This window comes from Aquila chrysaetos, chromosome 17, assembly GCF_900496995.4.
Source record: "Aquila chrysaetos chrysaetos chromosome 17, bAquChr1.4, whole genome shotgun sequence".
In the NCBI taxonomy this organism is placed as follows: Eukaryota; Metazoa; Chordata; class Aves; order Accipitriformes; family Accipitridae; genus Aquila; species Aquila chrysaetos.
This window is the reverse complement of record NC_044020.1, coordinates 9,121,718-9,134,941: the sequence shown is the minus strand read 5'-3', so window position 1 is coordinate 9,134,941 and position 13,224 is coordinate 9,121,718. Positions and strand designations below refer to the sequence as shown.

The window sequence follows — 13,224 nt, the reverse complement described above, 5'->3', positions numbered from 1 at the left end:
CTTAACTCCCTTTGTAGTAGGTACCTTGTTTTCAGTATAAGATCAGTTGTACTGGAATACACCAAATGTTTATTTAGCCCAATAACCCATCTCTCATGGGGACCAAAAGCAGTGGAGAAGTATAAAACCAGGACAAGCACACATGGTTCTTGTCCCAGGCACACTCTGAGCACACGTTCATTTGTGGCTGAAGTGCTTTCCCAGCTGGGCATGTTTTCTGTGCATTTGAAAACATTCATGGAAGAGAATGAGGTTTGAGGATGATCATGCTGCCCCACGTACAAAAGGCGCCGTCATCCTCCAGCACTGAGTCCAAAAGACTCTTACGAAAGGGAACTGCTGCAGGAAAAGATGTGAAGGCCGACACTAGGCAAAAAACAGAGTATGGGCAGGAAGCCTAGCAAGAATGCAGAGGAAATAGAAGCGTACTTCCTTAATCTTGGGGCTGCAATTAGCAGGATAGCCTGCAGCATAGCCAAATCAGCACCTACACAAGCTACCAAGAATGTCCCTTGCTTCCCAGGGACAAACACCCTGACCATTTACTGCATCTCCCACATCACCTCTCAAACCTACTCAAATATCTCAAATATTTGCCAGACAGACTCCAGTGGTCTGCTACCTCTTGCTGACAAAGACAGCTCATTCACAAAACACATGGTATTTCCTTATACCTGTGCAGCAGAGACATGTGCTGCAATTCCTCCGTAGCAGTTTGAGAAGTGAACTGCTTTGGCCCTGCTGCTCCTTCACCAGATAGTGCTAGTCATTTGATACACAGACAGTGGCATATTAAATGTCCATTTGCAGAAAGCCCAACAATTATTAGTTTAGCATTCAGAGAACAGTCAGACAGCACGGTCCATGCCATTTCTGGCAGGAACTGAAGGGCATTTCTACTGCATCTGATGTCCCTTGTTGGAATTGAGTTACAGAGTCTGCGTGCGTCTTTTCATTGGCAGCTGATGAAAAACAATGGCCAATTACTTTACTTAGACTTTACTCAAGGGAGAGCTTTTCCCACTGATACAATGTGAATAAAGTTCCAGAAGTGGGCACCACAAGGCAAGCAGAAAGTAAATACTCAAAAGAACCGGTCAGCACCAAGTAAGTGTTTATTTCAAATGACAAAAATGCTGAAATGTCGTATACTGCCATGTGTGTAATGTGAGACCTAACAAGAGCGGGTGACTCTGCCTGTCAAATGCCTACACTCAAAATAGACTTCTTTACAAGAGGGGGGTATGTCCTTTTAGGCAACAGATGCTAAAAAAGGTAGTTTCAAAAACCAGTATTTTCTTACTTGCTAACTTTAACTCCCGCATCTCTGTAAGATCCCCATCTTAAACCAGTCACTGCAAACACAGGCTGTTCTTTTGCGCCCTGTAAAGAAAACCAAACATTGTGAAATTGCTTTCTCTTATCTTGTTTCCAACTTTGTTTTTTGCAGCTAGAAAAATACCATTTCTATAGAAACAGATTTCTGATTAATCCCAGAAGTGAAATTTCACATAAGAGGTATGATAAATAGCTAACAGCAATAAAACTAAGCAGAATTTAAGCATTACACATTCCATCTGCTCCCAGAGAGGAGTATAAGAGGTGAAGTTTTGAAGAGGTTGATTGAGTTTGACTGCACACCCAGCAATAGCCATTTCATTTTGTGGATATTGTCAGCCAAAAGCAAGGAGCTCTGCACAGTGACACTAAGTTCTCGCTGCAGAAATGTCCATTCTACAACATAACAGAAAAATAATATTCAAAAACCATATAGGGCATAGTCAAAGGTTTTCCCATTTCACATTTTTCAGTGTGTAAAAGAAAGCTATTAACTCCACAATACATATGAATGCATTAAATCAGCTCAGACAGCTATTGTTCTCTCTCCCCATTTCTACAGAAATATTGGTGTTAGTAAGTTTTGTATTCATCAATATTCTCTGAGCCTCAAAAATAGATGTTCAGGCATTCTTGTGTTTTCTGCAGTTTAGTCTATCTGATGTCACAGCATACAGTGGAGAAACAACTGCCACCAGAACTGCTGATACCATAAACCAAAATTCACGACAGCATTACACAGAGAAAAAGCAGTCCATGGAAACAGAACAACATGAGAATAGTAAAGTTTTAGGAATGTTGGGTGCCAAATAAGCAGATACTTTTACCTTGATCTGCAAGACATCAAGTGGAACTGTCTCTCCCTTCAAAATGGCCAGTGTAGCATTGGTAATATGTCTGCAAAACAAACAGGAAAGAAACAAAGGAAAATAACCAAGAAGGAAGGAAACAAGTAAGATTTAAAATTACACTTTCTTTCAGCAAACCCCACTATGAGTCCAGGTGTGGCTTTTTTGCAGCACACAACAACCTCAGGGAAAGAACTCTGACAAAGTCTGTGTCCTAACAAACAGCAAAACACCTGAAAAGCAAAAGGAAGTTCTCAGCCTAAGCTTTTCAGAGGTTACTCCTTCTTCAGCTAATCTGGCAGATCACACACCAACTCTGTTACTTGCTGCTGTTTTGGATACTTAACCCACTAAGGACCCAAATCATGGTGGCAAGCGTAACAACCTGGGAGAGAAGGGGATGGTCATGACACTGGTCTCAAATCATGTGTCTGGGACTCAACTGCCTTAGTATGTTAATTTGTTTTGAAGGTTTTAATCAACATAAATCTACCTCTCAGCAGTGCTCATGTGGTTTTGGTCTCCATTAAGTTGTGGACAGTTGCTAATGCACTTTATCATTTCAACTTGTAAAGCGTGGCACTAAAGATTTTGTAACCAAAGAGTTCAAGTTCATAAAGCAGTCTCTATGTTCAGACCTTGAAGCATATATTTCATTAAAACTCCTTCCTTGTTTTCAAAGCTGGGTAAAATTTAAATTCCACATTGCGCACACTTCCAGTGTCTCAGCTGGACAAGGAAAAAAAAACAACGAAAACCAAATGCAGTTTTCAGATGCTGCCCAATATTCACATGACTCAGCAGGAGAAATTGCCCTTGGCTTCATCAGGCTTGGAATACTGAGACAGAGAAGGAAGCTGTTCTTACCTCAGCCCTTCTTTTCTCCTAACTCTTACCTTTCTGTAAGACCTCCACAGTTCCTACACTCCAAAGGTAAGATCTAATAGTGCTGAAGGAACCAAAGCCCAAATATTTCTTTTTAAAATATCACTTCTGCACTTAAGTCAGGTTCTGTTACTGGTGTGGGCTGTTAAGCAGCCTATTGACCAAATTCCTTTCAACTTCACCAATATGCTGCAGTTGCACCTGCATAGTTCATTACCTTGGGACAAGAAGATCATTTATTTCAAACAGCTTCTTTAGAACCCAAACATAAATTATTATTTTAATCTTAGCTGCTGATTACAGCCTTGTCCATCTTGCCAAGCTTCAAAGCACTCTGGTAGTTTTCATGAAGGATGTTATGCCAGTTGGCTCCTGGGTTTTATGTATGATGGATACCAGCAAGGGTTCCGCAAAGAAGAATGTTAATGAGTTACTGGGAGAATCAGAGTGAACAGATTTCAGGAGAAAGGAGCAATATATTCATTAGTATAGGAGAAGAGGAAGGAAAAAATTGAAAAGAAATTAAGTGTGGGGAAAAGAAAGATTAGTTGACTAGCCTTTTTACTTTAGAAGTGGGCAAAACAAACTTACAACAAACTGAAATGGAGGCAACAGATACTGCCAGACTGGATCATATCCAGGATGCTGATAGATCCAGGTTTTGGAGAGTTGCCAACATCACCCCCATCACAGGGATGGGTGAGAAACCCTGCAGAAGTCAGTAATGGGATCCAATCTTCCCCATAAAGATATTCTTGTATGCCTTACTCTGCAGGTGCTAACCAGGTTATACGCAGACTGGTTTCTAGAATTCTTAAACTGGAGAAGAGATGGAAAGAGGGCTTTTTTGTTTTATTTTGTCATATCCCTGCTATTATACTTCTGACTACTCCTAAGAGTTTTGATTATTTTTTTTAAACATGCCAAACCCTGAGTATCACATGACCACAGAGAAATAAGCCACAGCAAATGATTTCATGTTCTAATAATATATACATTTCCTTCTTTTAATTTTTAGTCAGTTTTTGGAAGTCATTAACTCAGGGAAGTCCAGAGAATCATCAGGCTCTGCCCAGAGACTGCCAATTTCTATGTAACACAGAAGAAAAAGAAAAGTATCAAGCTACTGAGAAGCACTACTTCTTGAAAACAAACAAACAAAAAGCCCCCTTTCAGAAACACGTAATACTTACTGGACTTGGTTCATGCTCTCAGGGTAGAGCGTGTGGCTCAGAGTGCAGGTCTTCCCAAGAGGTATGAATCCTATAGGGATCTTACTGAAGACAGCCTGGACACACAAGGAGAGTAAATTAACATTTGCATCAGCTGAACGAAGCTTCCTGTGTGGAGATCACAGCTGCGTCTGATATCACTCCTTCGGCATTAAGCAGCCAGGCCCTTCCTTAAATGAGGCAGTAATACATAATGACTCAGAACATGGCATCCGAATCTGTGAATCCACTACTGCCAACTGGGTCCAAAGGAGCTTTCTGTAATCATTAAGAGCATTATTACATGCAGGTTGGCAGCCATGTCCTAACTAATGCATGGATTCTGTCAGCAATCTGCCATCTTTCTTAATACTGACAGTGGCATCACAAGCTCTGAATCTCATTTACCATTGCGGAAATCCCCCTCTGATAAAGTAACCTTGCATGGCAAAGATATTTTCTCAGTTAAGAAAAGGAAATTAATTGATTCCTCTGGCATCCAAATCATGAAGCAGCAGAAGGTCTAATTTTTGGAAGTCATTGACCATGTTATTTTTCTGTACCACAGTTCAGCAAAAGGGCTTGTTGAAGGAGCATGTTATTATACCATACATCATAATAAACTGTGCTTCTTGAAGCGTGTCAGCAAATCAATGTAAACTACCCTATATCACAACGTACCTTCTCCCTGCTGGGCACTGCTGCTAGCAGCACCATGATACTGCAAATCCACACCGACTAAGCAATACCCCTCTCACTTCATGCCCACCTGCTCTCCTTTGCTATCTCTGTGTCACCTGCAAATCTTAACACTTCTCAAACACCCTTCTCTCATTTTCTTCAGAATTGTTTTACAGCATGCAGATGACAGGCTGTTTGCAGCTCATGCGGTCGTGCTCTGCTCCCCTGGCTGCTAGGAACAGCGTTTATGGAGTACCTTGCATAGGCTCTTCTTATCCAGGCAACAGTGGTATGACATACCCAAGTAAAAAGGGAAGCAGAGCACAAAGTGAGGGGGCTGAACTGCACATCTCTACTCCTAAGACAGTGATATGAAGGACAAGAAGAATTCCCTGGCCAAAGACATAAAGTGACCCTACTACAGTGCAGTATTCCACCCGAAACAGTGCCAGATGCAGAAGTTTCCACGCTACTGCAAATCAACCCAAGCTACATCAAGATAGTAAGTCAAAAAATAGAGAAAAAAAAATTAGCCAGTAAAGCCTCTAAAACTTTTCTTCCAGTATCTTTAGATTATAGAGGTCTCAGGGGCCAACTATAATAATATTAAATTTAAAAAACTGATGTCTCAAAATTGATACAGCCAGTGCCCCTTTAAAAATACTGGCTTGGTTGCAGAGTTTCTCTTGTCACATTCAGGCAAAGCAACTGCCTAAACAGATACAATTCTAGCTGCCAAGGATATCATCATAATCTTGTCTGGATCATTTAACTGAGTTTTTGCCAGCTCCTGCCAGAAGGTTTTGGGAACAATGATCCCCTCCTTTCTTCAATAACACTGTCCTCCCTCTTTAAAAAGAAAAATCACTCTCATTTCCATTCGGAGCGATCCACCTTGAGAGGTTAAAACTTGCTTTCTGCAGCCATCTGCGTAGGTAGATATTAACTGCTTGAAAAAATGGCAAAGCAATCATAAAGCAATAGAGGCATGGCCATAACTGAATTCGGTTTCAAGCCTGTACAAATACAAGAAAAACATGTACTTTTGCCCAATGCTTCTGCCAAACAAAGCAGCATACACAGCTGGTCCATGGGTCTTTGAAAGTTGTGCATTTGGCTTCTCCACAGTCCCTGCTGTGACACTGGAAACTTCCCAAAGCCATGGCTTGGGAGCCATTGCACTCCCTGAGAAAGGGAATAAGGAACAATGGGCAGAATTGCAGGACACTAGCATGGCTGACTTATTACGCAGCAAGCTGGCTTCAGATCAGTAAGCAACACATCTGTAGAAGACAGTGAGGCCAAGAGATCACAGTGGCTGTACAAGACACTTTGTCTAAGAAATAAACAAAATTTAAAAAGTGACACGTTCTCACCTCATCTGCTCTGCGGAGAAGTCCAGTTATGACCTGAAAAACATGGGAAATGCTGAGCTCTGAGAATTTTGGTTTTCAGTTACAGTAGAAAGCTACGAAATTCATACCCACATTTACTCTTTGGAAAAGATTCAAGGAGCAGCTACTCTTTTATGGAAGGTGCTACATGGGAAAGGAGGCATGTTCAGTGTGCAAACGTGGTGGAAATAGCAGGGTTACAAGTGCCCATGAGTGTATGCTGGCACCACAACCAATGCCAGTGTAAACATTTTAACACCGAATAATGCTCTGCGTAATGCAAAAATAGCACTGATCAGTGTGCAATTAACAATAATCAATTCTAAGGCCAGGAAAAGCTTTCAGATGTATTCTGACCACTTTCTTTTAAGGTCATTGCATTTCATTTAGCCATTGCCTTATGAGGACAGTAGTTAGCATTCCAGGAAATGCTTTAATAAAATACAGCCTTCCTTGAAAAATAGAGTATCCCCCAGTTCTGCTGGTAGTTTGCTCCTGTCATTAATCATCTTGACAATAGGCATTTATTAAATACATACCATGCTTTGTTATCACTCCCCTGTAATTTTTAAATTATTTGATTCCCACTTAGCAAAACATGCATTCCTCTTGGGGAGTACAGAGAGGAATGAACTTTGAAAATTAAGCCATTACAGCTACATTACACAGAAAGAAAAAGTTAGAATCATGTCTCCCCAAATAATTTTCTCATTCTAGAATAAAATTCTGGAAGATAGTTATGTCACACACTCTTTCTGCCCCCACTCCCATCATCACTTTTAGACAATAAAACTAGCAGAGTTTTCTTGTCCCCAGAAGATTATAACATTGACTGAAAACACAGATACTAAAATGGACAAATCTCTAGTAATACTTGTTATGATGTTGCTACATTACACAGACGCAATCTTCTCACCCTCAGCCTGACTATGGTTCTCAACAAACCAGGACAAAGCTCCCGCAGTACCTCTTGTACTGTCCCATCTCCTCCTGCAATAATGATCAGATCTGTGGTTTCCATCAATTCCAGCAGCTTTTTTGCTTGTCCTTCATAATCAGTCTGAAGAAACAGAAATCCAAACATGAGAAATCAAGTGACTATTTCTAGGATTTTTCTTCTACAGGAAAAAAAAAGAATCATCTAGCCATTTGCCTAATAGTTATTCTCATATAGGCACACAGTACTGTATATTACTTACATTCACTGAAATTTCTTCAACTTAGAAAACAAGTCTGCTGCCTAATACAATATGTGCAAGCAAACGCACACACAAAGGCTAAATGAAATATCAGAGTAAATCTTATTCAGTAGATCTAAAATATGGCAGCAATAATCATATTTCCAGGTAGTTTTACACTGAAACAAAACTACAAGCAAATCATGCTCTTGCAGAAAAAGTCCCAGCATCTTTAGCAGCCGAAGTGCTCAAGTGTGTCTCCTGAAACACAGAATCAGCTACACAAAAGGCTACTGCCCAACAGCAAGCTGTTGACAATGGGTTTAGCGGCAAAGAGTACACTGATATTCCAAACCATCAAAACAGTTTTCTGCAAAATGAATGTCTTTTACAGGGACATGTCAGCCTCAGTTACTGGCCCAGCCCTGTTTAGCTAACTTGTCAGGCCTGCAGCTACAAAGCATCAGTTTTAAGTCTTGCAAAATAATTTTTTTCTCTTAGGGTGGGACTATGTATTTTCAATGAGCAGAGAAAGGCATTAATAAAACAGCATTTTAACACTAAATCTTGTGAAAAAGATTCCAAGACAGAAATATACATATTAGAGTACTTCACTGTTAGGACACAGTGACTATTAAAGAATTCACGTATCACAGCCTCAAAAACCTGCAAAAAGATCAGAATCCCTTCATGTTTACTTGTTCTTCTCTTTCCAAAGAAAACCTCTCTGCTAATTCACACCATTTAGAGCTCAGTGTTCTGCTTTCGTGATGGGAATGTTGAATTATTTGGGTATACACTGAGATATTTTCATTGTAAAAATAAAAGGTTATTTTTAATTAATCTGAACAGTTCCACTTCACGTCAAATTTCCTCACTTCTGAATTCTGCAAGTTCAGGCAGAATCGACAATTTCAACAGTGACTGGCACGCACCACTAGCCAGCACTCAAATATTTAGAGAGTTTTCTCTCAAACATGAATTATAGAAGGGCTGCTTTAGACAGACAGACAAGCACATGTACTGCTTTAGCTGAAAATTAAAAACTCAGTACACAGTTTGTAAATTAACTGTGAATTAAAAAGAAAAGATTAAGTACCAGCTTAATATCTCAGTATTTATTTCTTCCCACAGGATGTCTACAGGACAACTGAGAATTTCAAATGCATCCAGAATTTAATTTCAATTCTTCAAGATGAGAAAGCGGAGCAGACAATATATCTATATTTGCAGAACCTATCAGTTCTTACCTTAACCACAGTTACATCCAAGCCTGATAAGTGCAAAATTGGGGCAGCATTCTTTTCAAAAAGGTTCCTGGCTTTGCTAGAAATAACAGAGTAAAAACTATTTCATTAGTCTGGTAGCTAAAAAAATTAAAAAGGAAAGAAACAAATGAATAACAAGAAGGCATCTACTTAAAAATGAGCATACATTCTACAAAATCAGTCACTCAACCTGCCAGTCAGGAAAGATTAGATTTCATTTGGTTCAAATGTATTACATTTCTAGACTCATATCTCAGATGTCAGGTTTTTGTTGCAGTTCTAATAAATGCAGAAGAGGTTATCTAGCTTTCTCCAAAAATAATTAAAAAAACCCCAACAAAACAAAACAAGATCCCCAGAAAGAAATTTATTACAAAATTAATCACTTAGAGAGCACCAGGCTTTAAGACCACAAAGAAGGCCCATTTAGGTTTTCAGAAAAAAATATTTATGTTACATGTTATTAAGTAAGTTTAGAAGCAAAATTTTATCTGACCTTTTGTTACAGGACTGATACATTTTCTGCCTGTAACTGCATAATAAAATAATTATGCCATTAACTATAAATTGCTTACAATAAGTAGAAGCATGAGACTAGAAGTCAGAGACTTAATTTATTAACAGTTTGCATTTTCCAGTCACGGGTGTTTTGACCAAAAGCATGTAAGTCCAAGCACTTCCATGTCAGATATATTCTTCCTTTCATATTGTTACTAACAACTCCCTGCCCCTCCCCAAGATGCAACTGATATGAAGCTTAGCTGATCAGCAGAAGCAGACACACATCACATCCAAGATTACTGTTTTTCTGCTAAAAAGCATGTAAAAATAGCCGCCAACCTCTTCCAGGAGTCCTGCTCTAAGCCCATATTTAGCCTCTCAGTTTGTGGGCACATCCCTTTCAAGGACAGGTTCCCACAGAAGCAAGATCACTGCTGGCTAACTTCAAGTCTTGAAGTAATCAAGGTCATCTCTTATTTCTATAGTTTTTGAGGATGGAAATGCATCACATACAAGAGTTTGGAAGGAATACGAAGGAATTCCACAAACAAAGGAATGACAAAGGCCAAAACACAGGATAAAAGAAAAATTAAAAATATACATATGTTTAGAAATCATTCTTTCAACTCAAGCATCTACTTTCTCATCCCAGTATTTTTGGTGAAATAAAATTTGGCATAGTTACATAGCACCAGCTTGGCATCAGAGGGAGGCAAAAATGAGCTCAAAAATCTGGCTGGCTTTTATAGTGGATGGCAGAGCAAAAATACAGAAAGAGTGCCTCACATATGAGTGTAGGGAAGGAGGAATTTTACCCTTTGCAAGCTGCTGGGTTGAGGAACACTGTTGCTTTCTTCAGTGGCATACTGGAAGGGATCAGCTGGTTGCCAAAAGCCTAAGTAAGAGAAAAAGAGCAGAGTTCAGTTTATCTTTTAAGCACATTGGAAACAGTTCAAAGTAATGCATCTCTACAAATGTCAACGGGCTTTCAAGCCTCATGACATTCAAAAGACTTCCATCTTCAGCCACTGTACAGGTCTCCTATTCAAAGACCTGCGCTCTTAGCAACAGCTCACGCCACTGTTACAAGTCCATTTTTACAATTCCACCACCATTTAGTTTTTGTCAACCCCTGGTTTTCTGCCATGGGCAGAGATCCAGGGAGCTATCCTTGACTCCAAGGTTACTCAATTTTCCTTCCTTATGTAGTTCTCATACGCCTGCCTGCCACCTTCTTTCTGCATCTTCTTCCACTTCCGTACTTCATTTCTTCCATCTCTTCTGCTCATTTTTGTATTTTCTATACTGAATTTTTTGAATATATGAAAGATAATCACCAGAGAATCTGCCCTGACCTATAAGCAAGCTCACTGTTTCTCAGGCATTTTTTCTTCCTAATGTCTCCATATAAAAATCACTTAATTCCTCTTCCACTTTTAGCCCAATTCTCAATAGGTGCCTTGATTTTAAATTCTTCAAGAGTTACTCCATACAGCCTCTTGTACATTTTAGCTATTTGTACCTATTTCCATAGCTTTTCAGCACAGAAGAGGCACAAAAAGGCAAAGCTTCCATGCTTGTTACTTCCCACTCTGCAAACCTCTTTTAGGTCACCTAAAGGCATCCTCGCTACCACACCAAACCAAACTGGTTTTGAGTACAAGGATGACAACGTATTCAGCAGTACCATCCAGAAACCCCAGAAATAAAGTGGGAACAAAAGACTATTGCGCTGAACACAAGACACAGTCAACTGTCCCTGGTTTTTTTCCCTCCCTTTATCTTAAAAGTTAATCCTCCTAGCAGGAATTTTTATATTGAAGAAGGTGGACACTGTACAAAAAGCACAGTAGATTTTAGTGATCATTAGCTGTTTGAATTTATAATTAACTCCACTTGCCAACTTTGCTCAGGAAACCCCAATTAAAAGAAGTGTGCAGCTGGCTATGTTGCTTAAAACATTCAAATTTCTTCTTCAAGAAAGGAAAAGGATGAGAGAAGCTGCTGAGAGTAAAGGAATCTTCAAAGAAAGGGAAACAAATCAATTGCTCTCAAGCTTTACTCAAAAATCAGCTGGAAAACAGACCAACTTATTTTATTGCAATTGTTGGGCAGGAATTGGCAAATATAAGGGACCTCCAGCATGTTACAGCTGTTAGAAACAATTAATTATTTGCTTGGGGGGCACAATGTGATATATTTCCTTGTTCATAAAGAGCACAAGGCTGTCCTGGTTTCGGCTGGGATAGAGTTAATTTTCTTTCCAGTAGCTGGTATAGTGCTGTGTTTTGGATTCACTACCAGAAGAATGTTGATAACACACTGATGTTTTCAGTTGTTGCTAAGTAGTGTTTAGACCAAGTCAAGGACTTTTCAGCTTCTCATGCCCAGCCAGCAAGAAGGCTGGAGGGACGCAAGAAGTTGGCACAGGACAGAGCCAGGGCAGCTGACCCAAACTGGCCAAAGGGGTATTCCATACCATGTGACATCATGCCCAGTATATAAACTGGGGGGAGTTGGCTGGGGGGGGGGACGGACAGGGCAGGGATCACTGCTTGGGAACTAACTGGGCATCGGTCAACAAGTGGTGAGCAATTGCATTGTGCATCACTTGTTTTGTACATTCGAACCCTTTTATTATTATTGTAATTTTATTATTGTTACTATTATCATTATTATTTTCTTCCTTTCTGTTCTCTTAAACTGTTCTTATCTCAACCTGTGAGTTTTACCTTTTTTTCCCCCCCAATTTTCTCCCCCATCCCGCTGGGTGGGGGGGAAGTGAGTGAGCAGCTGTGTGCTGCTTAGTTGCTGGCTGGGATTAAACCACGACAAAGGCTCATAAAGAATTTATGAGTAATGACATAATCACTTCTTTATGTAATATACTTAGATATTTATGTTACAAACAGGGGCATTTCTAAAGCAAATGCTGATTTTTAAGACAGGAAATAAAAAAATAATAATGCAACATTCCAGAAGCCTTTTTTTCAGAGCACAAAATAAGGAAAGGCAACTTAAAGCCAGACATTAAAAATGGTTATTAAATATATATATGAAGGTATAATTTAGGAAAGTCAATGCTTTTTTCACTTCCTTGTCAAATGCACACTGCATATCTGGACTTCTAAGATGACAATCACTATTTTGCAACTATGAAAAACCCTTTATACAAAGGCTTTATATAATGCTTTATGAATACTAAGAGAAACTAAATTCCTTTACAGAAAACTCTCCCTGCTTCTCGGAGTGAATTGTTTGCCAGCTAAACAGGATCTCTTTAACACACGCCCAGAGTTCAGTAACAAGGTCAATCAGCAAGACCACATTTGCAAAGGAAGTCCACAGTCAGCTGACACTGGCTTATTCCAGAGAAGGAGGTGTAAAAGGTTTAAAATATGATAACTAGATTCTTTATTGTAGAATCTTGCTATGATAATTTGCCACCCCAAGGCTGTCGTCATAAACTGATACTTAAATTCAGACATGCACGGTGGAGTCTTTGCATGAAATACTGCTGTAGTGGATACTTCGGCATGAAGATGGGTGCCTCATCAATTTGGTATCGTAACAGGCTTAAAAACCTAAAAATCTGATGTAAAAATAATAGGGACACCCGCCCCCTTCACTCAGACTAAACTTTTTCTTGGGTGAGTCTGCCTCTGTTTTTTCCCAGTACTTACAGAGCACTATAAATGCAAGTAGCATTTTTCAAACAATTATAGATTGTTGTTATTCTCAAGAACATAGCAGACATTTAATGCCTTACTGCTGTATTGCTGTGTGTTTTCAAGCAGTAGTTGGCACTGACACATCAGTGAGAATGGAAATTACAGCTAGAATTGATTACTAGGCTTTCTGGTTCATTCCTTTCTAATGCAGGAGTCTTCTGCAGGATATTTTCCCAGGCTTTAACCACT

General features: G+C 39.5%; 1 protein-coding gene across 1 annotated transcript in view; it reads right to left on the bottom strand.

The window, feature by feature from the left end:
- AGK (acylglycerol kinase) overlaps positions 1–13,224 on the bottom strand; it is a 38,820-nt gene that overhangs the window by 14,668 nt on the left and 10,928 nt on the right. The window contains exons 4-10 of the mRNA XM_041129494.1: positions 10,120–10,199; positions 8,786–8,861; positions 7,325–7,417; positions 6,340–6,372; positions 4,265–4,359; positions 2,166–2,235; positions 1,304–1,383 (exon numbers count right to left, since the gene is read on the bottom strand). Of these exons, the coding sequence (XP_040985428.1) occupies positions 1,304–1,383; positions 2,166–2,235; positions 4,265–4,359; positions 6,340–6,372; positions 7,325–7,417; positions 8,786–8,861; positions 10,120–10,199 (527 nt within the window). The remainder of the gene's footprint in view (positions 1–1,303; positions 1,384–2,165; positions 2,236–4,264; positions 4,360–6,339; positions 6,373–7,324; positions 7,418–8,785; positions 8,862–10,119; positions 10,200–13,224) is intronic.